The 24,025-nt window shown below is 46.3% G+C and overlaps 1 protein-coding gene across 1 annotated transcript; it reads right to left on the reverse strand.

The window, feature by feature from the left end:
- Positions 1-1,319: 1,319 nt before the first annotated feature.
- Positions 1,320-23,813, reverse strand: LOC137542340 (arginine and glutamate-rich protein 1-like). The gene is made up of 4 exons (XM_068264172.1): positions 23,770-23,813; positions 17,221-17,494; positions 12,383-12,567; positions 1,320-3,866 (listed from the first exon to the last, which is right to left on the reverse strand). The coding sequence occupies exons 2-4, from the start codon at positions 17,331-17,333 to the stop codon at positions 3,562-3,564; spliced, it is 603 nt and encodes a 200-aa protein (XP_068120273.1). The 5' UTR covers positions 17,334-17,494; positions 23,770-23,813; the 3' UTR covers positions 1,320-3,561.
- Positions 23,814-24,025: the final 212 nt, after the last annotated feature.

Below are 24,025 nucleotides of genomic sequence, written 5' to 3' on the forward strand. Positions count from 1 at the left end.
ACATCGCTGGACCCGTCGGGTGGCGAGTACCAAGCTTAGCATCTGATGTTGTGATCTCTCATTGCCATGTCAACATGAATTTCTGTCAACCTATTTGCATCTGTAATCAGCAAGTGGTCTCTGCAGCACCATAGAAAAGAGTTTTGGAAGATCAAACAGTGGATCAATCAAAAATAAGAAAACAGCAGTCCAAATTCTTGAAAAAAAAAAAAAAAAGTTTAATTCATCTTAGGCTCGATCATATCAGGTTTTTTATTATAAAAATTTGAATATCCTACATACTCAGTACTGTACACTAACGGTCATTATCTACATTGTTTGCAATAATTACATTTTACAGAGTGGCTTGATCACCCGAGCTTGTGTCTAGATTTAAAATTAAATTATCAAATATGTCCTGTAATCCTTTACTTCTATGAAGATCTGTTTACTGGTGTTAAATATTACAGTTACCATAGATCAGGTTGGCAGAGATAAATAGAAAATTAAACTGTAAAAGATAAGTTCGGCCGGTTTCACACTGTAAACCGGTGGTAGCGGTGTGATGCGATTAATACAAGGTAATCCCCTTCTGGCTAAAAGCCAAACAGTAAGTGAGGCTCTCTAGCACTCGCTTCCTGTGGCAGAAATACAAATTGCGCAAAGTGCATTGAAAAAAAATACATTCCTGCGCATGTGTCACCATAGACTTACATGACTTCCAGTCCGCCTCACATCGCTGCGCATGTTACCCAACAACGCACGGATGCTCTAGCATCAGATGCAAAGCGATGCTTCCAGCGCATCACATCCAGTGTGAAAGGCCCCATAGACCTTCAGTGCCGTAACGTCATCCTGTAGTAGAAAACCGTAACACACCGCAAATTAAAACGTCCCAGTGTGAAAGGGGCCTGACACATTTCAGGGATCAAGCACTGTACAAATATGATGTGTGGCTACACTAATACACTGAAAAAAATGCACTGATTTGTCATTTAGCAATCATCATGGACTGATCCCTGGATCGATTATAAAAAAAAAAAAAAGCCTGTGTTTGCTCATGAGAAATTAGTAAAAGTTGTGGGGAAGCTGTACACATGCTAGATTATCACCAGGACAGCCCAGAACAAATGACTTTGGCAAGCTTTCTTTCGGGCCGGTACACACGCCTGACTTAAGTAGGCTGAGGCAGCCACTAACGACCGTCTCAGCCAATAATAAACCACCTCAGCTGACCCCCAACCCGCAAACATTCCACCGGGTAGATCTACCCACCCCCCAATGACGCCGATCCTCCCACTGATCCCATTGTTCGCGCCTCTCCCCCACCCACTGTGTGATGCCCGGCACGCGCTGCTCGTCGTGCCTCCGCTGTCCCCTCCCTCCTGCAATTTAGTAGGCCGTTTTTGTACCTGTTGTAAAATTTGCCCTTGATATTTGGTACATTAACCTGTATCGCATATACCGGATGTGACCGGCGGTAGACAGGCAGGTAACTAGTGGGGAGTAGCCCCTGAACTGCAGAGGGCAGAGGAGTGGGGGAACTCAACTACTAACCTTTCCTCCCTCTGACACTCCAGATCAGGTGTTTTTGTGGCTGTATGTTATGGGTGTGAAGATCCTCTTGCCCAGTATGATGGGCCCTCATGTTGTGCAGGACACTAAGGGGAGGCAAGGGAAGGGTTGTGAGCATTAAGGGGGCCTCATGAAGGTTTTGCTGCTGGGGGGCTGCATGATTTGTAGTTATGCCCCTGGCGGTAGAATACTAGCATCTTGTGTATTTATATCTGTTATATGCATGCAATCTTATTTTCTGTAGCTGCTGCTTGGAATTGAATGCAGTTGATTATCAACCACCATTCTCAAGTTCCTCAAATCCGATGTCCTCAACTGCAACTTACTATGGCAGGCCACACACATCCATTCTTTACAGCAGATTTGATCACTGTGATCGACTCTGCCAGAAAAAGTGCAATGAGCCAAATAGATCTGAATTCTGATCAATTAGTGCTAAAAATCAATCAAAACTATGATCAACCAGATGGAAAATTGAGCAGATGAAGCGGGGGATCGATGGTAGGTCCCATCATGGTGCACTGTGTCGAATTGAAAATCTATGGAAAATCTGTGTGTGGAGTATGGGGAGATTCAAGCCTCCTCTGCTGAGATTCAGATCAGAGAAGGATTGATCTGTTTGCAACATTATGTAGCAATCTAAACATGTATGGGTACCTTAAAGAGACTCCGTAACAAAAATTGCATCCTGTTTTTTATCATCCTACAAGTTCCAAAAGCTATTCTAATGTGTTCTGGCTTACTGCAGCACGTTTTACTATCACCATCTCTGTAATAAATCAACTTATCTCTCTCTTGTCAGACTTGTCAGCCTGTGTCTGGAAGGCTGCCAAGTTCTTCAGTGTTGTGGTTCTGTGATGCATCTCCCCTCTCCAGGCCCCTCTCTGCACACTGCCTGTGTGTTATTTAGATTAGGGCAGCTTCTCTCTGCTCTATTATCTTTTACAAGCTGGATAAATCGTCCTTTGAGCTGGCTGGGCTTTCACATACTGATGAATTACATACAGGCAGAGCTGTCTGCACTCTGCAGTAAGAAACAACCTGACACTTCAGTGGAAGATAGCTGCAGGGGGAAAGAGACACACAAATGATCTCTTGAGATTCAAAAGGAAGGGTGTATACAGCCTGATTGTGTATGGATGTATTTTCTATGTGTGGACATACTGTACATCAACCTACTTCCTGTTTTGGTGGCCATTTTGTTTGTTTATAAACAAACTTTTTAAAACAGTTTTTAACCACTTTTAATGCGGCGGGGAGCGGCGAAATTGTGACAGAGTGTAATAGGAGATGTCCCCTAACACACTGGTATGTTTACTTTTGTGCGATTTTAACAATACAGATTCTCTTTAATGGGTTGGATTTGGTAACAACCCCCAATTTCTGTAGGCAGCCTTACATGTTCACATAAACATGTAGCACCCGAGTGTCCCCCTTAGGCTGAATACTCACCTCACAAGGCAGGAAGATCGTTCCCAGCGATGACCCACGACGACGAGCATTCCTGGGTCCATCTTCCAGCCGGCGGGTATACACGACAGGCGCAAACGAGAGTACCAGCATTCAAGGTGTATTGTGCAAGAGTCGTCAAGGACATTCGCCTCACGTCGCCAAATGTTGTTTGCGTAATCGTGCACCTGTACCCATGTCGTGAGATTGCGGAAACGATCACTCATCGCTCAAATAATCACCAGTCGTCAGAAAAATCGTTACACAAATTGCGTAGTGGGTATGGGCTTTTAGTTACACTCACACCAGTGGGTTCAGTGTCGTTTCTGTGCTGTGGCCTCTGCGGCTGTCTGTCATTTGTCTCAGTCATTATTCATGCTCCACTCTCCCCTTTCAGCACCATCTTTTCTTTCACTAAGTGCAATGTTTCCGGCCTTCACTTTGTGTGACCTCAGCGTTCTCTCACACACACCTGTGCTTTCTGTCACTAGCTGCTTTATGCCTCACTGTCACTTTCCCTTTTGTACATTTGTGGTAATGGTCCTTGCAGCTTAACTGTCATTTCATCATCTTTTCTCTTAGGATTTCTAATATGACTTTTCTTTCCTCTCTCTCCAGTTCAAACCTCCTCTCCCTCTCCTTCCGCTCGGCCTCTTGCCGCTCTCGTTCCAGTGCTGCTCTCTCCCTCTGCAGCTGTAGTTCCTCCCGCCGCAGAGCCAGTTCCTCTTCTCGAAGCCGCTGTTCCGCCTCTGCTCTTCGCTCCAAGTGCTGCAGGATTCGCGCATAAGCACTGCAGCAGCCTTCACATTCTTGTTTCCTGACCACTCTCTCTCCCAGGTTGTCTTCTTGTTTGGAATCCTTTACTGAAATAAAATTAATTTACAGGGTTAGCAAAATCAACTGTCCAGTCTACGCTTTTATTAGGGTAACACTAAGTCGGAAAAATATAAATGCCCCTAAATACCTTCATTTTGATCAAAATTATTTGCAGATTACTCTCCAAACAAACCCCCTGCCCGCTACTTTCCTGACCAAAACCAAGCGGATGAGAGGCAGGTAGCTCAATCATGTACACTCCCACAGCAGCTTCAGGGCCGGTGTAAACCACATAGTGGCCCTAGGGAAAAAGTAACTTAGGGCCCCCTTACCCCCAAGCAAGCACAGTCTGTCCCCAGTGTGCCCCCCTCACCACCAGACCTCCCAGCTGTCTGCTCCCGCGGCCCCTGTCCACGCATGTTTGTTGCTGGGCCTGAGCTGCCTTGTAACGACTCACCTGATTCAGTGGCTGCTCCGTTCTGATCTCCATCTCCAGCCGCGCTGCCTGTGTTTTCTTCTTCCAGCACATGTTATGTGTAAAGAACATGCACCAGGCATACAGAAGACCCAGGCAGCGTGGCTGGACACAGGCATCGAAGCAAAGCTGCAGCCGGGACAGGCGAGTTGTCACAATGCAGCTCAGGCCCAGCTACAAAAATGCGGGCCCAGGGGCCACGGTAACAATCAGATCACCTGGTTGTCCAGTGGTGTGGGGCCCCTGGAGTGGTCAGGCCCTGGGGCAATTGCCCCCTTTGCCTCAATGGAAGCACTGGCCCCGGGCAGTTCCAGTGGACTCAGGGGAAAAGATAAGTGTTGTAGAGGTCTTGTGACCATCACTGTTTGCAATCATTAAGCTCAATGTACATGATACGATTCTTTGTGCGATTCGATTATGATTTTATTTCCAATCAGATTAAATCCGACATGTCCGATCGGGATTTGATTCAATTTGATTTGCCATTGCAAAACAATGGCAAATCGATTTGAATCGAATCCCGATTGGACATGTCGGATTTAATCGGATCGTAAATACAATCGTAATTGAATCGTATCGTGCAGATGGGGCTTTACACTTACCCTAACGACTAGATAGAAGGAGAGGACTGAGTTAGTTTCATAAAAACTTTAGTTTTTGAGCGCATCAATAAGAATATAAATATAAATCTCTCAATCGGTATTAGAGAAAGAAAATAAAGCTGCTAGAATAGCCTTGTCGATCACTTGCATTAAAGAGTAACTGTCAGGCTGCAAAAGCTAATTTAAACCTCTATTCTCCTGTGTTAAACAGTTTAGAAGGAAGCCAAAAAGGCAATACTGAAGTTAAAAATCCTCTTACTTTTGATGTGTGCTGAACAGCAAGGCTGTCAGAGCCGGGACAAGGTCCTCCAGCACCCAAGGCTGAGACACCAAAGTGCGCCCCTCCATCCCTGCCTCCCCAGCCGTTGCACACTGATTGCTATTAGACTAAGAGGCACCACAGGGCCCACAACCTCCCCAACACTAATAACCTCCCCAATATCTAGTTATCTGGCTTGCAGTCACTGCCATGTATCCCCTTTTCTTATTTCTTTCTGCTTCAAACACAATTAGGAATGACAGTTGTATGAATTCTGCGCCCCCTCTTACACTGCGCCCTGAGGCTGGAGCCTCTCCAGCCTATGCCTCGGCCCGGCCCTGAAGGCTGTTATTTCCAAGCTCTTAAAAGGACAAGAGGCCGCATAACATACTGCAAAGCATTCTGGGGCTGCTTCTCCCCACCTTGGGTCCTCCCCTCGGTTGCTAGTGAGAAGTTACAGGCTCATGTTACAGCAGCTTGTAATGCAGTCCAGCTCACAGCACTGAAAAATCACAGGGCAGAGTATACTGCATGAGTCCGCTATTGTTCCTAGCCACATGGCTAATTAATATTCACTGCACAGTAGTGTTGTCCATTAGGATCTTTTTTGTGAGTCGAATCATCAGGAAGCAGGGAGGACATGACGACACAATTGGCTTCATAGGAGACAGACAAACATGGAACCTGCCATGAGCTGTCAGGAGCATCATTCTCTGCAAATACTATATAAAAATTCTGTGAAATCCAAACGTGGACAGGGAAATGCATATGTAATGTAAGTACAGCCAATATTTAGCTACTGATAAATGTGTTTTTTTTCTCTGAGATCTTATACCTAAGAGCTCCTCTTTAAATTCAATAGAAAATCTGTGGAAAGAACTGAAGATCTGAGTTTGTCAAAGAGCCTCCCAGGAGGCCAGGGCCTCAAGATTTGAAGGAAGCTTTTGTGGAAGCATGGGCCAAAATCACACCTCAGCGACTCATGTAACTAATTACTCCATACAGGAGGCATCTTGAAGCTGTCATTGCCAGCAAAGGCTGTTCTGCCAAGTATCAAATAAATCTCTCAGTGTGTTCGGTACTTAATCCGTGTAATTTTACAAAAACATTTCTAGAATTTGTCACTTCCTTTCACAGGAAGCTACTAAAATGCTTTTACATGCTCTAATCATATACCATCTTCACTACTAACAAAAACTAGACTGACACCTCTCCAGTCCCTACTGAGCCCTACTGCCGTCCTCATCCACCTCTCCTCTGAAGCAGCCCCTATCTCTGCCAATCTCTTCATTGGCACCCTTTTACCCAAAGGATCCACTTTAAACTCTTCACCCTATCACACAAAGCTCTACATAAGTTGCCACCTCTTTACATTTCCTCATTAATCTGCAGAGGCCATCCCACCCGAAACCTTTGCACCTCCCAGGAGACCCTCTTGCCCTCTAGCCTAGTCACCTCCTCTCACTCCCTAATCCATGACTTCTCACAAGCATCACCAATCTTTGGAATCCTCTCAGGCAACAGTTTGGGGATGAGGCTGTAGAGACACATAGCTGGCCTGCAGGCTTGCAACACATTCTGTTGCTATGCAGGGTGGAGGAGAGCAAACGTCATGGCATACGGCAAAGTAGGTTGGGTGAGTAGGAGAACAATGTCTTGGGGAGGGGAGGGTGGGCCAGGTGCCACTGTACACATTGGCTGCCTCTATTGAGAACTGTCTAGCATGTGTACAAGGCTTTACTTCTTACCATTCTTGTATTTCGGCATGCTAATGTTTATGCCGATGCCTAGTAAATGTCTAAAGCTTGCAGACACTAGAAGACTTTCTCCAGACGAGATAGAGCCTTCTCTGATTAACATCTATCATTGCCACATAAAGCAGATTGATTTTAGCAGGAAATCTATTAAAAATGAATTATCGTATTTTTCGGTGTACAAGACGCTCCAGTATATAAGATGCACCTAGGTTTAGAGGGCAAAAACCAGGGAACAAAAATATATACTAAACCTGGTGCGCCCATGGTCCATAAGCCTTTTGTAGAGGTTCTCCCTAATTATGGTGTCCTCTTCTGCCCTCTTCTGCCCCGTTTTCTCTCCTCTCCTTCCCTGCACCATCAGGAAAGGAGAGGTCTGGGATTGGCAACTGGCATGGTTTATAAGGAAATAAATATGGCAGCCTTCATATCAATCTCACCTCGGATTCTCTTTAAGAATATGCAAGAGTTTTTTTTATATGTAATTCTTTGAAATTGGTCTAAATTCCTCAATCGCTTTCAAGAAACATAATACAATCTTTGCTAAATTTCATCATAGACGTAGCAAAGACCCATTGATATTAACCAACTTATACCTACTTTTGTATTATGTATTGTTTAAAGGGAACCAGAACTGAGAAGGATATGGCGGCTGCCATCTTTGTTCCCTTATAAACAATGCCAGTTGCATGGCTGTCCTGCTGAGCTTTTGGCTTTGGTTGTTCTTAAGTGATACCTGCAACAAGCATGTAGCCAGTGGAGTCAGGCCAGAGTCAAAGTATCTGGATCTGCATGCTCATTCTGGGCTAGTGACAAAGTATTAGAGGCAAAATGTCATTATAGAAGTCAGGAATCTTTCATTGTTTATTGGAGAATGGAGATGGCAGCCTCCATTGTTCTCTCACTTCAGGCCTCACTGTGGCGACAAAAAGTAAAATTTAAAATACATGTGTATGAATATGTATAAGATGTACATTTGCCCTAGAGTAAAATACATTACCTGTCTCATATGTTCCTGTCGCTTATAGTAATCCATAAAAGTCTGACAGATTTCGTATTAGTCCATCTGCTCCTGGGGGATTCTCAGGGTTTTTTTGTTTTCAAAAACACTTCTTGAATTGCAGTTGCTCAATCCAACTGCCAAAATAATGTGCAGTGATTTAGGAAACCAGCTGGCATATTTTTTATAGGTCCTTTCCAGAGTGTTTATTGTAAAGAATAAAGGAAATACTGAGAATCTCCCATGAGGAGATAGTCTAATCCAAAATCTGTCAGACTTTCACTGCTTACTGTAAGAGACGGCAACGTAGGTAAAAAGTAATTTATAGGTTACTTTACTCTGGGGACAAATGTGCATCTTAAATGTTAGTATTTCAACTTTTACATTTTTTTTTTGCGGTAGTGGTCCTTTAAAAACTCAGAGCCACGTAGCTCAGTGTCAGAACTGGAGAACGCTCTCTTCTATAGATTTATATACAGGGAGTGCACAAGGTGTGTTAGGAATGTGTACAGAGCACACCCTTTTTGCCTTCTTGTTTAACAGACCTAATTCTCTGTGTAATCTTCCCTTTCAAATGTGCTGCAAAAAATCTATTGAAATGAAGTGTATATATTGTGTATACCTGTCAGTATGGTTTGCATGTGCAGATCTCTCACCAAAAAAAAGATTCATGAAAATACAGTGAATAGGAGTTCTGTGTTCAAGACTGTGGGCTGCATGTTTTCATGCATTCCCATGAACTTTCATATCTGCATAGGCAATTGTGACGGACATTACAGTTGTATAGATAAACTAGCAGACCTAAGCCCGTTCAAAAACGGGCCCTAGGTCTTTTTTCTACTGCCGCCGCCAGTCAGTGCGCATGCACCCATCTCACATGCGCGTGCCCGCCTCGCTCCCTGGTCCCGACCAGCTGTTCGTATTGCGCACATGCGCAGAAGCAAAAAACAGGGACAGCTGGACGCAGCGACACAAGGAGATTATTATAGATGATACCCTCTAGATTGTAAGCTCGCAAGGGCAGGGACCTCCTCCTAGTGTTTCTCATACTGCTGTATTTTTAACATATGCACATGTACCAACTACACATCAACTATGTATGTATTTGTATTTATTCAATGTCATGACTGTACAGTGTCTTGTATTTCTTATGTATATTTGTTCCCCATTATTTGTTTGTGCTATGTACAGCGCTACTGAAGATGGCGCTATATAAATAAATAAATAAATAAATAATTAATAAAATGAGCACGGCAGCACGTATAGTCTGAACGAGGCTTAGGTCATAAGACAACAAAACCTGCCCAAACAATGTTTCATTTACAAACTGTAAGACCACCGTAACTTTCCAATAGGCTGAATCATGTTTTTTTCACTTTGTTCCCTGAAATTGTTCTGAAAGGTATAAGGAGGCTGCCATCTTTTTATTTCTTTTAAAGAGAGCCCGAGGTGTGTTTAACCACCTGAGCGGTCTGGACGAGCTCAGCTCGTCCAACACCGCCGGAGGCTGCCGCTCAGGCCCTGCTGGGCCGATTTTAATGAAATAAAAAGCAGCACACGCAGCCGGCACTTTGCCAGCCGCGTGTGCTGCCTGATCGCCGCTGCAGCGCGGCGATCCGCCGCGTGCAGCGGCGAAAGAGGGTCCCCCCAGCCGCCCGAGCCCAGCGTAGCCGGAACAAACAGTTCCGGCCAGCGCTAAGGGCTGGATCGGAGGCGGCTGACGTCCATGACGTCACTCCGCTCGTCGCCATGGCGACGAGGTAAGCGAAACACGGAAGGCCGCTCATTGCGGCCTTCCGTGTTACTTCTGGCCGCCGGAGGCGATCGGAAGAACGCCTCCGGAGCGCCCTCTAGTGGGCTTTCATGCAGCCAACTTTTAGTTGGCTGCATGGAATAGTTTTTTTTTTTATTTAAAAAAAACCCTCCCGCAGCCGTCCTGGCGATTTAATCAGAACGCCAGGGTGGTTAAAGAATGTTATCTGCATACAGAGGCTGGATCTGCCTATACAACCCAGCCTCTGTTGCTATCCCAAACCCCACTAAGGTCCCCCTGCACTCTGCAATCCCTCATAAATCACAGCCGTGCTCTGAGGCTGTGTTTACATCTGTAGTGTCAGTCTCAGCTGCTCCCCCGCCTCCTGCATAGCTCCGGTCCCTGCCCCTGTCCCTTCTCTCCAATCAGCAGGGAGGGAAGGGATGCAGGCGGGGAGCAGAGTTCTGCAGGAGGCGGGGAGAGCAGCAGACTGACACTATAGAGATAAACACAGCCAGCTCTGACAAGCTGTTTGTCAGCAGCGTGGCTGTGATTTATGAGGGATTGCAGAGTGCAGGGGGACCTTAGTGGGGTTTGGGATAGCAACAGAGGCTGGGCTGTATAGGCAGATCCAGCCTCTGTATGCAGATAATATTCTTCAAACCCACCTCGGGTTCTCTTTAAGCTACTATTATACTGACCTTTGCTGCTAATTTCAGTCACTAACCAAACCAGCACACACATCTGTCAATGGATAGCTTTAAAAAAAAAAAAAAAAAAAAAACAGAGGGAGCCATGGACATGTTTTGTCTGCTTATGCCTTGATAAAGGTGATCGGATAGGCCCGAAATGATCGTCAGCTTGGACGATTACAGGTAGATGTTGTGTATGTGTGCATTGGGACAAAAAAGTCTGTGTGCAGACCCCTCTTTTCATTTGTAGGATTACCTCTGCTATGGGTTCCTTGCACCAGCCTCACTCTGCTTCAGGTGTGCGGTTCTTTTAATTGAATGAAAAGTAGCCCTGACCCCACCCTGCATGCAGGGAACAGAACTTGGCCAATCAACAGGTAATTCCTTTGTGTTGGCGCTGCCAAGTGCTGCTCCATCTGCTCTCTGCATAGGAACAGAACAAATCGTCAGCTCTACAGCTAACTTTGTGTCTGTTGGCCCAGCGATATTGCCCAAGGGATTATGTCCCGATACCCGACAGGCGACATCAGTCACAGGTGTGTACTCACCTTTAGATAGTGTGTTAGTACCAATTGAGGGATGTGACTCTCAGTGTTCTATCGTCTACAGATACTCCTCGCCACTTTTCCCCAAATATTAATATGCCCCTCCCCGGCACATTAACATTTGGATAGATCGCAGCCAGGGGTTCAGTTGTAAGTCGTCGCAATATCGCATGCTGTTATTGCCACTCACCCAATCGACTTTGTTGGCCCGAGATTTCCCAGTATGCTTGATCGATACATTTCACCGATTTCATCCTGAAATCAACGATCCGGGCATGCCTGTTGCAGCACTGATTTTATCCGATTCAATAAATGTATCACAATGGATGGTTGATCTGGTCGCAAAATCAAAAGATGGCCATTCTTATTTCATTCCAGCCATACCATTGTTTTTGGAAGCTGGGCGAACGCCACGTAAAAAATGTTTTATAAAAAATTCTCTGAAATAGGTATCAAAAAGATGAAAACAGATGTTCTAGTAAAATAAAATTAAAATAAAAGATGTAGATTGCCACCTGATATGGCAAAACAATATATTCCTCTCTGAAAGAAATAGATTCAGGAAGGAATCAATTCCTACCACACACGGCACATTTTATTGAAAGTGGATCAAACTACTGCATTTCACTGTTCAATACAAATGCTATGGGCCTTTAATCTAGCCCTGCTCCTGCCATGCCCCAAATTGACTTACAGCTTCCATCCTGTCCGATAAACACTTTCCAATCTGGCAATTTGGAGAAATCAAATCCCTGCAGATCTTTAAATCTGCAAGGCGTCAAACAGGAAAACCAATAGATGTATAAGCACCTTATTGGTGGCCATACATCTAGTGTTTTTTCGACCCGATAAATCATCCAATTTGATAATTTTATAAAATCAGATGAAAATCGGTGCCGCAACAAGCATGGCCGAAATCAGTCAAATGTATCGATTGAGCAAGCTGGAAAATCTCGGGCAGACATGGTCAATCGGGTAAGCAGCAGTAATAGCGTGTGATATCGGGATGAACAACAAACCCAGTGGAACCCCTGGCCAATGTCCTCCCAAATGTAAAATATGCCCCCCATTCACTAAAATCTCACCTGTTCCAGCTGCCCTTGGTTTCCAACCGCTCCTGCGTTGGCATCCCACATGGCTGACGCTTATAGCAATGGCACGCGTGACACGTCAAATCTGGAACAGGTGAGATTTTAATGCATGGGCAGCTAGGGGAGCACAATAACATTTAGGAGGACAGCGTCGGAGGCGGCGTCCCAAGGCCAATTCCTGAAAGATTTCAAGCAGAGATCGATCGGGAATAAGCCTGCAGTATATGGCAACCAACAGATCTCTCTCCGTTCAGATTCAATCACAGAGAGATCTGTGTCTTGGTCAATCTGCCCATACTTTGCTAGGTTATATGGCAATCCATAAGTACAAGCTTTACTTTGATAATGGTGAATACGATTATTGTATGGAAAAAATAGCAAGGTGTACAGACCAAGTGGAGCTGGAGCTTCTTCGTGTGTCCTGCCCAGCGCCTCCTCAATAATATGTACAGAAAGGGTGTCTCTAAGAGGTTCCCGCTGGCGTGGATCAGAACCAACTTCTCGCTTCTCAGACTCCAGTTCCAGAATTTTCTGCAGCAGTTCCTCTTTTTCCATATACATGGCCTCTGTGCCACCCCTGTGTAGAGGATTCCATGACAGACAGGACATTATATAACAGACAAAGCACTGTGCTGAACAGCAATGAAAGAGGTGTAGAATGAGATCACATGAGCAGAATGGACAGAGCCATGACATGATAATACAAACGAACAGCAGCAATGTGAAGCAAAATGCAGAAAACCTGCAGTCAACAACGTGCTCATTTGTAGCCTTGTCAAATTAAACGGTTTCTGAAAATTGCAATGATATAAAAGACACCTAAACTGGTACTGAAAAGGTGAATGTTACATATCAGTGCTACATTTGGCTATTTATCATTTAAAATTATTAAAATGAACCTTACACTTCAGTCTGCAGCCAGCTATGATTTTTCCAGATATGGAATAAGATTACAAATATGACTAGGCTTTAGTACACTACGGGTAGTCCCTGGTTAAGGAACGAGATAGGGACTGTAGGTTCTTTCCTAACAGGAATCCATTCTTGCCCTCCTTAGCGGTAACCCCAGAGTCAGGCTTAGGCAAGAAATCCACAGAGTGGCAACACCGAGCTTGACTTATGGTAGCCGCCAGGAGGTATTGAGAGACAGTACAGCGTGGCGGCGATTTAACTGACCTCCCCCGAGATCCAGCCATTTTTCTTCCAGTCTTCAGAGGCTCTCAATTCCTCTGGTGAGCTCTCTGTCTGTTGTCATGACGACAGACGGGTATCTCACTATATGGGTAGAGCACCACCTGGTGGACAGAGAGAGAATTGCAGCACTCGATCCAGGGGGGTCAGTAATGTGCTGGGCTGCTGTAGATCTCTCCAGCCGCATTAATTTTTTTTTTCTGCTTTTAGGGTCTAAAAGCGTGTGAAAAAAAAAAATTGTACTGCTTTTAAACCCTAAAATCCAGAATTAATCATACCGCCAGGGAGGTTAAGTCAAAATACTGTCCCATCTCTGTCCCCTGTGTGTCACTTCTGTTCCCATTCCTTCAGTGTCCTCCTCTGTTCCCGTCTGTGCCTTTAGTGTCCTCCACTGTGCCACCGCTGTTCCCCCACTGTGTTACCTCTGTCCCTGTTCCCGAGTGTCGTGTCCCCTCTGTGCTACCTCTGCCTCTACAGTGCCCCTCTGTACCAGCTTTGCCCCCCTGTCCCCCCCTTTATGCCTCTTTCTGTCCTAGTGATGATCCTAATGTGCTATTTCACATACAATTTTGCAATTACGACTATACATAATTACAATTTTGAAACAGAATCTGATTTCACGTAATCCACGCAAACTTCCAGAGGGCCCCAGGGCTGGATCACAGGTTTACTTTAAAATGTGTATACAGGACTGAGAACTTGCTATATAGTATAATCTACTGCAGCAAAATATAATTTTACAGAGTTTAAAAAAAACAAAACTTTTTTTTATTTTTACAACTGATTTTCTTAAAAAAAAAAAAAAAAAAAAACCCACAAAATCTTTTAGAAAAATATGTTCTTGACTTGTACCCACAGAATTTTGCATTTTCAGGTAATTCATATCGGTGGGCCGTTCATAAGTCAGGGACTACCTGTGTTTGGGAAATGACACTCAAAACTATTTTTGCACAGGGCCGAATTGAAGCACGTCACTGCAAGGCCACCTGTTTGGGCATCAGTGCTGGACAACAAACTACCTGATACCAGCAACCAAGGCGGTGTGACAGTAAGGGGTTAAAGTCCAAGATGGGCAATAAGAAAAGAATATACATTCCTGGGTCTTCTTCCTGCTCCCTCCAGGCTGATCGCTTCCTCGCTGTCCTCTACCGCTGCCTGGTTAGTACGCAACCGGCCCCAGAAAATCCTCCAGGCGCTGGCGCAGTCCAGCCGCATGTTCTCCACGCCCCCCAACCTTCGGGAGCATTTTGTGCCGCAGTACTGCACAGGCGCAGAACGCTCCCTGTGACAGGAGCAGGGCGGGGGAGCATCCAGACCGGAGGACTTTCTGGGGCCAATTGCAGAAGCTACTAAGAGGCAGAAGAGGACAGCGAGTGCCCATCTCAGATACACCTTAATCTGGATGACGCATATTGAATAAATCCAACTCTTATGTCTGGTACACACCACACAATTTCCCATCAGATAGATGGGTCGAATTAATTATCTCCGACAGGTCCGATCTGATTTCTGATCACTTGTCTGATCGAATTTGTATCGGAGCGATGAGAAAATCAATCAGAAAATTATCAGAAATCATATCGGACCTGTCGGAAATAATCGATTCAACCCATCTATCTGGTGGGAAATTGCATGGTGTGTACCAGGCATTAGGATTTGGACTCCTATGTTTGTGTTTGGCAAGTGTTAGGTCTGAAGGTAATGAAAGAAATGTTAATGCTGGCTGGAAAATTAGGGTTAGGTACAAAGAAGGGGAAAACTATGGAGGAAGGATAGGGTTTGGCACTAGGAAGGCATTCATTTGGGGAAAAGGGGGTTGTTAATAGAGCTAGGAAGAAGCTTTTTGATAAGGGACATGGTTAGGGTAATATTTTGTTATTACAAAAGTTTTGATTGCCCAAGTTAATTCCTAAGAAAGGAGTTCAGAAGACAGCAGGGGGCCTCCTATTGGAGACATACATTATTGTATGTCAGCACACAGGATACTCTCCAGCAGGCAACTGCTTCCTATGCATACAATATTGTTCGCTGGACTTCTGTTCATGTGCTAACAGGGTCTATTAAATGTCTATCTCACCACAGACAAGGCAGTCCTGGAAACTCTCAGCCCAGCATAAACATTTGCCATTTCTGGTGCATTCTGCAGCACACAGAGGACTTCATTTATGTCCATGTCTGGTGACAGCTTTATTTGATGTCTAGTCTGGTATCTTTTTCATGATATAAAAACAGTGTTTGTAGAATAACAAACCACATTTGCTATGGCTGTCAGTTATATAATGACATGCTGTATGGGTTAGGCCTCTTTTCCACCAACTGTTTCTAGGCAGTGAAATGCCTCTCAAACTCTCACAACTGCTCACTGCTGCCTGGTAACTGCTTGTCACTGCCTGGTAACTGCTCACTGCTGCCTGGCAACTGCTTGCTGAGCACACAGCTCAACAGTTCGTGGAAAAGAGGCCTTACATTGCTAAATCTCAGCTCACTGTGTCTGTGCAGGGAGGCCTCTGATCCCAGCAAAAAGGAGGCAAATACAAAAAGTCTTTACAAAAAGCTCATACAGAAAGCGAAGATGGCCGAGGTGATGGGAGAGGTAGAAGGTTAGAGGAGCATATGTGTTGGATTCATAAGGCAAGGTGGTCTGAAAGGCGGTAATAGGTGGGGGAAGCTTCAGGCCTCTTTTTCCACGGACAGTTGATAGGCAGTGAAATGCCTCTCAAACTCTCACAACTGCTTGCTGCTGCCTGGCAACTGTTTGCTGCTGCCTGGCAACTGCTTGCTGAGCACACAGCTCAACAGTCCGTGGAAAAGAGGAAGCCAGCCTGAATTAAGAACTTCCTCTTTGCTCTATTTGTGACTAATCACAGTGTAACTTGATCTCTTAGCTGTGTCAGCTGGCTGCCTCATCAGAGCAGCTAATTTGTAAACACAGGATGTTAACCCTCTGTCTGCTTTTATGAAAGCAGGAAGTAGAAACGCTGCAGATTTATTGCAGGATTTCTATCAGATGCAACAAATAAATGTTTTTCTGTAAAGGTTATTATGCAGTTTTATATCTTTTAGAGCAGAGAGGTTCAGGTCCGCTATAAAAATCTATGTGCAATGTGTGGGGAGATTGGATCAGGTAGGTCCCTCTCTGATCAGAATATGGTCTAGGAGGAATCTATCTTTTGACCACATCGACCAGTTTATGGCCAGCCTCAGAGTGCAGGGAGCGCATAATCCTTCCACTCCCTCATTTCAGTAAAACCTCAACACGAGTCGGGAGATGTGCAAGTGTCTGGTAAAGCTATAGTGCAGACATGGCTGTGCCCTTACAAAGCGCTCCCTTGCAACCGTGCATGAATTGTTACTTACAGCGGGTAATAAAATGTTCTGGCTCACCCTTGTGCGCTTTATGGGGAAACATCTGCTTTAGCCATATTTGGGTATTGCCAGTAGTGTGAATTAGTGGACGGTAATGGCAGAAAAAAAGCAGACTATTACTGTGTGTCTTTCTGGACTGCATGTATATACAGTACCGACATAAAGAAACACAAGTAAAGCCTTGTACATACGCCTGATTGAAATCGGCTGAGGCGGGTGATAACGAACGCCTGAGCTGACAATCAGGTGTGTGTATGGAACCCGACGACCTCCGACGCCCAACCTGTGATCGATGCGCCAGACGGATCTACTCATCCCCAGCAACGCCAATTCCATTGTTCACGCCACTCCCCCGCCCACTGTGTGACATCACGATTGCGCCGCTCGTTGTCCTCCCGCCCCCCCACTACCCCCACATAGCAACACAGCACGTTGTCAGCTACACAGCTGACACGCGTGTGTGCAGGCCGCCCAGCGATGTGGCCCAAAGGGAACAGCTCCTGATCCCCGACAAGTGACATCAGCTGGCCGTGTGTACGAGCCCTAAATTATGCAGACAATCAAATCAGGAAGGAGAAAAAAAAAAGGTGAACAAATTGCAGTGGCGATACAAAGACAGGAGAGAACACTAGTCTGGAAGCAGAGGATAGAGGTATAGCAGAGAGAGACCCACCTACGCAACATTGCAAAGTTCTGCCTTTTGTAGTAGTCCAGAAGAAGTGATGTCCTTTCTCTGCACCGCCGGCCATCCACCTCAAAGCCTTCTCCCTGCAGGGCACAAGTCATCCTCTCCGCCACTGCTGCCCACACCTGGCCAAACTCCCGCACCCAGAACGGATTGTGGTGGATGACCTCACGCAGCAGGATGATGTCATGATGGGCTGCAAAGCGAATGTGCCGTTTCCGAGTAGATCCAGGGGGAGAATAAGCCCCAAAATCCGTCCGAACTGATGAGAAAAGAGCAGGGTTTAGTGAAGGGTTAATAAATGCAGGGGCCTCATAATGAAAGACCACCTGACACTTTTACTTCAGTCTTAAAGGGCAACTGAAGTGAAAAGAATATGGAGGCTGCCATATTTATATTTCCTTTTATACAATACCAGTTGCCTGCCAGCTCCACTGATCTATTTTGCTGCAGTAGTGACTGAATAATACCAGCATGCAGCTAATACTGTCAGATCTGTCAGTGATGTCAGAAACACCTGATCTGCTGCATGCTTGTTCAGGGGCTATGGCTAAAAGTATTAGAGGATCAGCAAGGTTGCCAGGCAACTGGTATTGCTTGAAGAAAACCTGTAACTAAAAAAAGTTCCCCTGGGGGGTACTCATGGGGGAAGCCTCCGGATCCTATCGAGGCTTCTGCCGTCCTCCTGTGTCCCACAGTGGTCTTGCTGCGCCCCTCCGAACAGCGGGGATATAAATCTTTACCTTCCCAGCTCCAGTATCGGCTCTCCGCTCGGAGATAGGCGGAAATAGCCGATCGCAGTCGGTCCGCTCTACTGCGCAGGCGCAAGTCTCCTGTGCCTGCGTTGTAGAGCGGACCCGACAGAGATCGGCTATTTCCGCTTATCTCCGTGCTGAGAGCCACAATAGCGCCCCAGCTGGAGCTAGGAAGGTAAATGTATCCAGCCTTGTCCGGCTTGTCGAGCAATGATTGCTGGATGCTTCAGGGGAGCTATTGCTGGATTGCCTGCAGTGGTGGGACCCTGAGGCTTCCCCCTCCCGAGGTAAGTATTCCCCAGGGGACTTTTTTTTTTTTTTTTTTTTTTTAATTACAGAGTCTCTGTAGAAGGTAATAAATATGGCAGCCTCCATATCCCTCTCACTTCAGTTGTCCTTTCAAGTGAACCTGAAGCTAGTAAAATTATTTAAAATATACACGATGTACCTGCAAATAAATATTACTTACCTCGCCATCAGTTCCTCTCAGAAGTTTATCATTTTCTTCTTACAATGATTCCTTCCAGTTCTGACAAGATTTTGTCAGAACTGAAATATATCAGTTGCTGTCAGTTATAGCTGAAAGGACAACTGATGTGCAAGATAATGGGCTCTATTCACAATCACACATGCGGTAAGAGATTTTTTACCGCTATATTACCGCCAGTGATAATTTCCGCATTTTTTCCACATTCACTAAAAATGTTCAGCATGTTTCCCACAAGCTTCCCAACAAAAAAAACTTGCCCATAAAAAAAAATAAAAAAAAATGGTACTTATCCGTTAGCCGGGCGCATCCGGCAGGTGGCGCTAATTACTATTTCCCCTCCAGGCCGACATGGATAGTAGGGAAAGATGTAACTCTGGTGGAGTTTTGTCGCCACCTGCCAGATGCGCCCGGCTAACGGATGAGTACCAAAAAAATTAAAGTCCAGCAAACACAGCACTCCGGCAGGGAACACACTTGTCTGTTTTCGTGCGCGTTTTCTGCACAGAAAAACTGAGAACTCATGTTAATCAATGGGCTAGTACACACTTAATATGTTGTTCACGCGCAGAAAAAAAACTGACATTCTGCATCCTTATTCTGCACATTTTGTTAGTTTTCTCTATCAACTACATCAGCTGCTGTGAAAAAAATGTGTGCGTTTTCCTGCATAGAAACACACTTGGTGTGCAGAAAAAGTATGCAGGAAAACGCGTGCAGAAAACTGAAAGACAAGTGTGTTCCCTGCCTCAAGGCTCCAGACTCCATTTAAGTCAATGGGAAGCAAAACATATTACTAAGTACTAGTAGGCGATCACTAACTAATTTTTTTTTTTTTTTTTTTTAAAGTCAGAAATAAGGCGCCCCTTTTTTTTGTGAATTTTGATTTTTTTGCGGGAACTACCGACTTTTGCGGACTTTTACCACATTTTTTACGCATGCGGATAATTAATGCGTAAAATTTTACGTATGCGGTAAATGTTCATGCGTGCAATTTTGTGAATGTCAAGATGGTTTAATTTCAGTCAGGAATTTACTGCAAGTGCATTTCCGCATGCGGAAAATGATTGTGAATAGGGCCCAATGTCTGTTTTTACTATGGCTCCAGTGGGCGATATTGCAGTTTAACAGTGTGCTGACCAGGAAGCTGTTAAGGGGTAATGGCAATTTTCAAAATGGAGGATGGAGAATTCCATCAATGGACAAACAAGAGAGGAGAAAGAGATTGATGAGTAGACTATGCCAGAAGTGTATGTTTATTCTGACTTTTAATTTTCAGTTCAGGTTCACTTTAAAGGATACCACAACTGAAACAAAGATAGCGGCAGTGTGTGGGGGGAGTACAAGTAATTACCTTCAGTTCCTCCTGCCCCCCTCCGTGTGCCGCCGTTCCTCTAATATTTCTCCCAGTGTCTGCCAACTCTCTTGACCCTCCACCCAGACATACTGCGCCCTGTGCGCGCAGTATGTCATCCCCTCATGCTAATCATGTGACGCTTAGTGTAATGGAGCGCACGCGCAGCCCAGGGGAGGCAGAAAAATCAGCATGCTTCTGAGCCGATCGTTATGCGCCGGCCAGAAGTGAAGAGGGGATGACATACTGCGCACACAGGGCGCAGTATGTCCGGGTGGGGGGGTTAAGAGAGTCGGCAGACACCGGGAGAAATATAGAGTAACGGCGGCACACGGAGGGGGGCAGGAGGAACTGAAGGTAATTACTTGTACTCTCCCCACACACTGCCGCAATCTTCCTTTCAGTTGTGGTATCCTTTAAGGCCTTTTTTCCCTCGAGCAGTTGATAGGCAGTAAAATGCCTCTCAAACTCTCACCACTGCTGCCTGGTAACTGCTCGCTGCTGCCTGTTAAAGGACTTACGAGGCCAAGTCCATAAAAAAAAATGAAAAAAGTTAGCTACCTTGCTCAGCTTGTTAGGCACGGAGGACGCCGTCCGCGCCCTCCGTGCCGTTCCGCCTGGTCCCCGCCGCTGCACAGCCCCCCGAAAGGTCCCCGACCGCGCGGCCCGGGTCGGGCTCCCCAGCCTGTACCAAGATGGCCGGCGGAGCTGGCCGCGGCTGCGCAGCCAGCTCTAAGGTCACGCTACTGTTGCGTGGATCGGGGGGTTGGCCTTAGAGCTGCACAGCCGCACTCGCGGCTATGCGGACTGCGCAGCCGCGGCCAGCTCCGCCGGCCATCTTGGTACAGGCTGGGGAGCCCGACCCGGGCCGCGCGGTCGGGGACCGTTCGGGGGGCTGTGCAGCGGCGGGGACCAGGCGGAACGGCACGGAGGGCGCGGACGGCGTCCTCCGTGCCTTACAAGCTGAGCAAGGTAGCTAACTTTTTTTATTTTATTTTTTTATGGACTTGGCCTCGTAAGTCCTGTAACTGCTGCCTGCTGCCTGGTAACTGCTGCCTGCTGCCTGGTAACTGCTGCCTGCTGCCTGGTAACTGCTGCCTGCTGCCTGGTAACTGCTGCCTGGTAACTGCTGCCTGCTGCCTGGTAACTGCTGCCTGCTGCCTGGTAACTGCTGCCTGCTGCCTGGTAACTGCTGCCTGCTGCCTGGTAACTGCTGCCTGCTGCCTGGTAACTGCTGCCTGCTGCCTGGTAACTGCTGCCTGCTGCCTGGTAACTGCTGCCTGCTGCCTGGTAACTGCTGCCTGCTGCCTGGTAACTGCTGCCTGCTGCCTGGTAACTGCTGCCTGCTGCCTGGTAACTGCTGCCTGCTGCCTGGTAACTGCTGCCTGCTGCCTGGTAACTGCTGCCTGCTGCCTGGTAACTGCTGCCTGCTGCCTGGTAACTGCTGCCTGCTGCCTGGTAACTGCTGCCTGCTGCCTGCTGCTTGGTAACTGCTGCCTGGTAACTGCTGCCTGGTAACTGCTGCCTGCTGCCTGGTAACTGCTGCCTGCTCCCTGGTAACTGCTGCCTGCTGCCTGGTAACTGCTTGCTGAGCACACAGTTCAACTGCCCGTGGAAAAGAGGCCTAAGGCACTTCTGCTATGGAGATCTATGCCATGCTAAAGCTAAGCTACATGCAGATTGAGCTCTATTCACAAAACCATGTGGGGTAACTCTTTTTTTGGGTGAAAAATTACCTCCAGTGATAATTCACTAAAAATAGTGAAAATAGTGAGTATTCACATTAAAAATGTACCAAGTGTGATAAATGTTTGATAAAAAAGGTGATAAACCTTGGTTAGACCAAGTAATAACGACCAAGTGGGCTTCATAATAGGCCGCCAAGCAGGAGATAATACCCGCAGAGCTATTGACCTAATATCACTAATGGGTAGATCTGAAAGGCCTTCTCTGCTCCTAAGTTTGGATGCAGAGAAGGTCTTTGATCGACTTCACTGGCCATTCCTATTTAAAGTCCTAGACCACCAAGGATTCACAGGACCCTAAATCAACTTAATTAGATTTTTATATTCCGCTTCATCAGCTTCACTCAAACTCCCATTTGCCCCCACCACCGCGTTCCAAATACATAATGGTACAAGACAAGGGTGCCCCCTCTCCCCTTTGCACTCAGCATAGAACCACTAGCCACAGCCATTAGGCAAAATATCAACATAAAAGGGGTCACACAGGGCAAACACGAATTCAAAATATCCTTATTCGCGGACGACATCCTACTAACCATAACGGATCCACTCACATCTCTCCCAGTCCTACATGACACTATAAAACTATACGAATCACTATCGGGATTTAAATTAAACCAAGACAAAACCGAAGCCCTACCCATAAAAATTTCTACTGACCTTATTTCCTTAAAGAGGAACTGTAACCTCCTATTGTACTCAGCACCAGTGTGTACATCATGCCCACTTTATAGGGGAAAAACAAGTATCTCCTAGTAAAATAATATAAATTTACTTAGTTTCTGTAGCTTTAACCAGTAAGCCCACCACACTAGCTGCCTCCGCGGATGTATAATAATTAGCCTACTCTCAGTGCCTTCTGGGTAGTGACGTTTAGAAACGTCACAAGCTCTCTCCTGGTGTTTGGAAAAAAAAAAAAGTCTCCTTCAGCAAGAGACAGGCAGCAGAGTGAGCCGGCCACGCCCCCAAATCTCCTCCAGTGCCAGCAGCTTTCAGGAGAGTGAGCAGTGTGTATCTAGCAGCCTGCTCACTCATCCACTGTCTAGTGATGGGAATTCCGGCTCTTCTTGGAGAATCGGCTCTTCTGAATCGGCTCCCATTAGAGAGCCGGCTCTTACGGCTCTCAATCGGCTCTTCATTAAATATCACTAGACGCCACTCTGAATCGGAGTAAAAGCCCCGCCCCCATCTCCATGACAACTCCAGACTGCTTCTCTCGCTCGGGCAATCCCTCCTGCTACTGCTCTGCTCTGCCCCATACACTCCTACAAGCTGCACGAGGAGGACTACATCTCCCAGCATGCCTCAGTGCCCTTTATTACACAGCAAACCATAGCTGTGTGGGGCGGCTGAGGCATCGGCTCTTTCAAAACTGAGAGCCGGCTCTTGTCGTTCGCAGCAAAGAGCCGGCTCTTAGAGCCGGCTCGTTCGCGAACGACCCATCACTACCACTGTCCTCTTGACTGTTTCTCTCCCACAGGCATGACAGGCAACAGGTAATCTCCAGCATCTGATAAAATGTATACAGTGTGAAAACGCTGCCTGTCTGATGCATCTGGGGGAGGGGGAGAGAGGTCTGACTTCTTAGCCTGAACTTTTTTTACTTTGAGTTCAGAAACAAAGCAGAGAGCAGTGCAGACTCAGTGACAGGCTGCCAGCATGCTTTACACTGCTGTGTCTCCTGTGCTTTGCTTAGAAAGTAGTAAAAGTGCAGAGCTAGAAGTCAGACCTCTCCAGCTGTCCCTTATTTATGCCTTAAAGGAGTCCTCAAGGGAATTGAAAGAAAATAAGTGTTACTTACCCGGGGCTTCGTCCAGCCACAAGCTCCCAGCATGTCCCTTGGTGCAGCTCTGCGGTGAGCCGTTCGCTTGTGAAGCTTTCCGGTCCCCGGCGATGACGTCAGGCCGACCAGGAGGTACTGCACCTGCGTGAGGGGTGCTGTCAATCACCGCCACGTGGACCGGAGCATACTGCAGAGGCGCAGAACTACTACGCCTGCGCAGTATGCTCCGGTCCATGTGGCAGTGATAGCGACGCTCACGCAGGTGCAGTACAGGCTGGCCTCCTGGTCAGCCTTCGTCCTGGTCAGCCTGGACGAAGCCCCGGGTAAGTGGCACTTATTTTCCTCATATCCCTTGATGACTTCTTTAAAGAGAACCTGAACTGAAAATAAAAAGTAAAAATAATCATACTTACCTCCTGTATACTCCTCAATCTCTTTCTCCTCTCCTGCGTCCTGTTTGTCCACTGTGATCAACTAAATTCTCCATCCTCCATTTTAAAAACGGCCATTACCCCTTAACAGCTTCCTGGTCAGCACACTGTTAAACTGTAATATCACACCACTTGAGCCATAGGGAAACATGGACATTACCTTGCACATTCAGTTGTAACTGACAACTGCTGATATATAACTGACAGCAACTGGTATATTTCAGTTCTGACAAAATAT

Source organism: Hyperolius riggenbachi, chromosome 12 (genome assembly GCF_040937935.1).
Source record: "Hyperolius riggenbachi isolate aHypRig1 chromosome 12, aHypRig1.pri, whole genome shotgun sequence".
In the NCBI taxonomy this organism is placed as follows: Eukaryota; Metazoa; Chordata; class Amphibia; order Anura; family Hyperoliidae; genus Hyperolius; species Hyperolius riggenbachi.